This window comes from Cariama cristata, unplaced genomic scaffold, assembly GCF_000690535.1.
Source record: "Cariama cristata isolate BGI_N322 unplaced genomic scaffold, ASM69053v1 scaffold10775, whole genome shotgun sequence".
Classification (NCBI taxonomy): Eukaryota; Metazoa; Chordata; class Aves; order Cariamiformes; family Cariamidae; genus Cariama; species Cariama cristata.
The window spans coordinates 40,974-43,274 of NW_009619265.1; the positions used below are offsets into that span (position 1 = coordinate 40,974).

Here is a 2,301-nt window from a genome sequence, read left to right on the forward strand (position 1 = left end):
CTGCTCTCTGGCCCCCATCTGTGTTTGGCTCCCGGGTCGCTGGTACCAAGAAAGGCGCTGCTGGTAAATGTGCTTGTCAGCGCTTGCTCACAGATGGAGGAATACTTTGCTTTTTGCTGGTGCTACTGTACCAGTCGGCTCTTGCGTTTCCTGGAGGTTTTGCTCGGACTGCAAAGGGCTCGATTTGAAGGGTCGGAGTGGAAACGTACAGCAGAGATCTTTATTATTTTTCCACGGTACGGTGCTAGGTGTTTTTGCTGATGTAAGCGATAGCAAAAATAGCGTCGGGGAATTATAGCCCTAAGAAAAATTATGTAAATATCTGAGTGCATTAAAAAAACCCTGCTTACCCAGGGCTTGCGCTCCGATTTTATTCTGGGCTCTTTTTGTGGTTGAGGGGTAAATGCTAAAGGGAACAAAGAGCGATGTTTGTACAGACCCAGCTCATCAGAAACGGGGCGTGGGGAAGATTACGTGGGGAGTCCAAACATGCCCTTTGTCCCAATGGCTGGTTTTAATCAATTATATTGTAAATTCAGCTTCTGACCCGGCTGCGGGGAGCATCCGAGAAATTACATCACCTCTGTTCACGGTCTGCTGGTCAGGTGTGACTGCTGAAGTTTGAATCTCGCCGCTTGTGTCAGAGCATGACCCTCCCAAATAAATAGGGGTGTTTCTTCACCCCATTCCTCAGACCGTCTCCGGGGCCGAGCCTGCTGCGAGGATGCGAGCGCCGGCTGGGGAGGGGACGGGATCCCCGGTGCTCCCGTGGGTGCTGGTGCTGGTGCTGGTGCTGTCCCACTCGGCCCACGCAGGTGAGCTTCTGGTGTCTTTGCAGAGATACCCACGGCCGTCGGCTCCCAGCCTGCCGCAGTCCTCGCCACGGGTGGGCATCACCTGCATCCTGCGCTGAGAGGGACCGGAGGAGCCTGGGAGCCCTCCTGGCTCTTGAGTTGGGGGCTTTTCTCGTAGCCAAGGGAAGAGCACGCCCGGCCGCCTCTGCTAGCACCCAACTCCGCTTTCGGGAGCTGCGTGAGAGCCGGGTACCGAGGTAGAGGCACAGATAACGGTTTCTTCCCGTGGTCCCTAAGGCGTGGAAAGGGACACTTTCTTCGGCTCTCTGAGAGATCTGGAGTTGCTGCGTCTCTCAATAACGCTGTTTGTCTCGGTAAGTTGCTGCCTTCTCTCTTTCTCAGCCATCCTGGAGGTGAACGGAAACCTGAACTGTCGGTGCGTAAAGACAACTTCGGACTATATCAGTCCAAAGAGATACGAGAGCATTGAGATCAGACCTGTGGGAAGCACCTGCAGGCGTACAGAGATCATGTAAGTGCTGCCGGCCCCGCGCCGGGCACGAACCGGCTTTTTCCTCCGGCTCCCGCGGGGCTGGCGTCGCACCTTTCCTTCTGCGACCCCCCCTGCTTTTCCGCTCCCTTCCTAAAAACTAAAGCTTTGCGAAAATGCCGGCGAGCTCATTCACGCTTTGGGGCTGAGAAACATCAGGTCAGCTCAGGTGCAGGAATTGCAATCCCAGGCAACCTGCCGGCGGTGCCCAGGGCTTGAAGGAACCTTTCCAGCAAGGGAGAGGGTGGTTTCCTCATGCTGGTGCTTGGGGGACAGGGGGTGTGAAGGGAGGGGGGTGTTTGCAGTTCGGAGGATGCACATCCACGGACACCAAGGCAGGATGAGCCATCACCAGTTTTTCCACTACCGACGCGCAACGTTTCGGAAAGCAAACAGCATCTTGGGTCGAGCCTTGACCTCGTTACTGCTGACGAAAGCAGTGCGTTAAGCAGAAGTGCAGGATTTCTTTAACTGCTTGGCGTTGACACGTTTGTAAATCTACAGAGAAAATTGACTTTGAACGGTCACCTCTGGGCTTCAAGCGTGGTCTCCGCTCCGCACGGGAACATGTTGCATCTTGCTTTTTCCTGACGGTGCCGTGGCTTCCCCCCGTGGCTACGGCTCTCTGCGACCCGCCGGCTGTCGGCGAGAGCTGAGCCGTGCCGGTCGGCTCCGGCGGCTCGGGTCCCTGCCCTCGGCGGGGAGGGCGATGCTCATAAACTCTCCTTGCGTTTCAGAATTAAATTAAAAACCTCAGGGAAGGTGTGCGTGAATCCTGACGCCCCTTGGGTAAAGAAACTGCTGAAGCGTATTGCTAGCACGTAAGTCGCTTGGATGAAAACCCCTTTGGCTCAGGCGGTCCCGGAGAGGATCCCATCCCACCCGCGGTCCTGGGGAGCGCGCACAGGACCGGGGGCTCTCGGGGGAAGGGGGCTACCGGGGGCCAAGGGACCGGGT

The 2,301-nt window shown here is 56.6% G+C and overlaps 1 protein-coding gene across 1 annotated transcript; it reads left to right on the plus strand.

Moving 5' to 3' along the window:
• Positions 1 to 724: 724 nt before the first annotated feature.
• Positions 725 to 2,165, plus strand: CXCL13 (chemokine (C-X-C motif) ligand 13; the record flags this gene model as incomplete). Its single annotated transcript, XM_009701183.1, has 3 exons — positions 725 to 815; positions 1,197 to 1,326; positions 2,082 to 2,165. Coding segments are annotated over exons 1-3 (305 nt in total), but the record flags the coding sequence as incomplete, so codon positions are not given.
• Between the last annotated feature and the right edge of the window lie 136 nt (positions 2,166 to 2,301).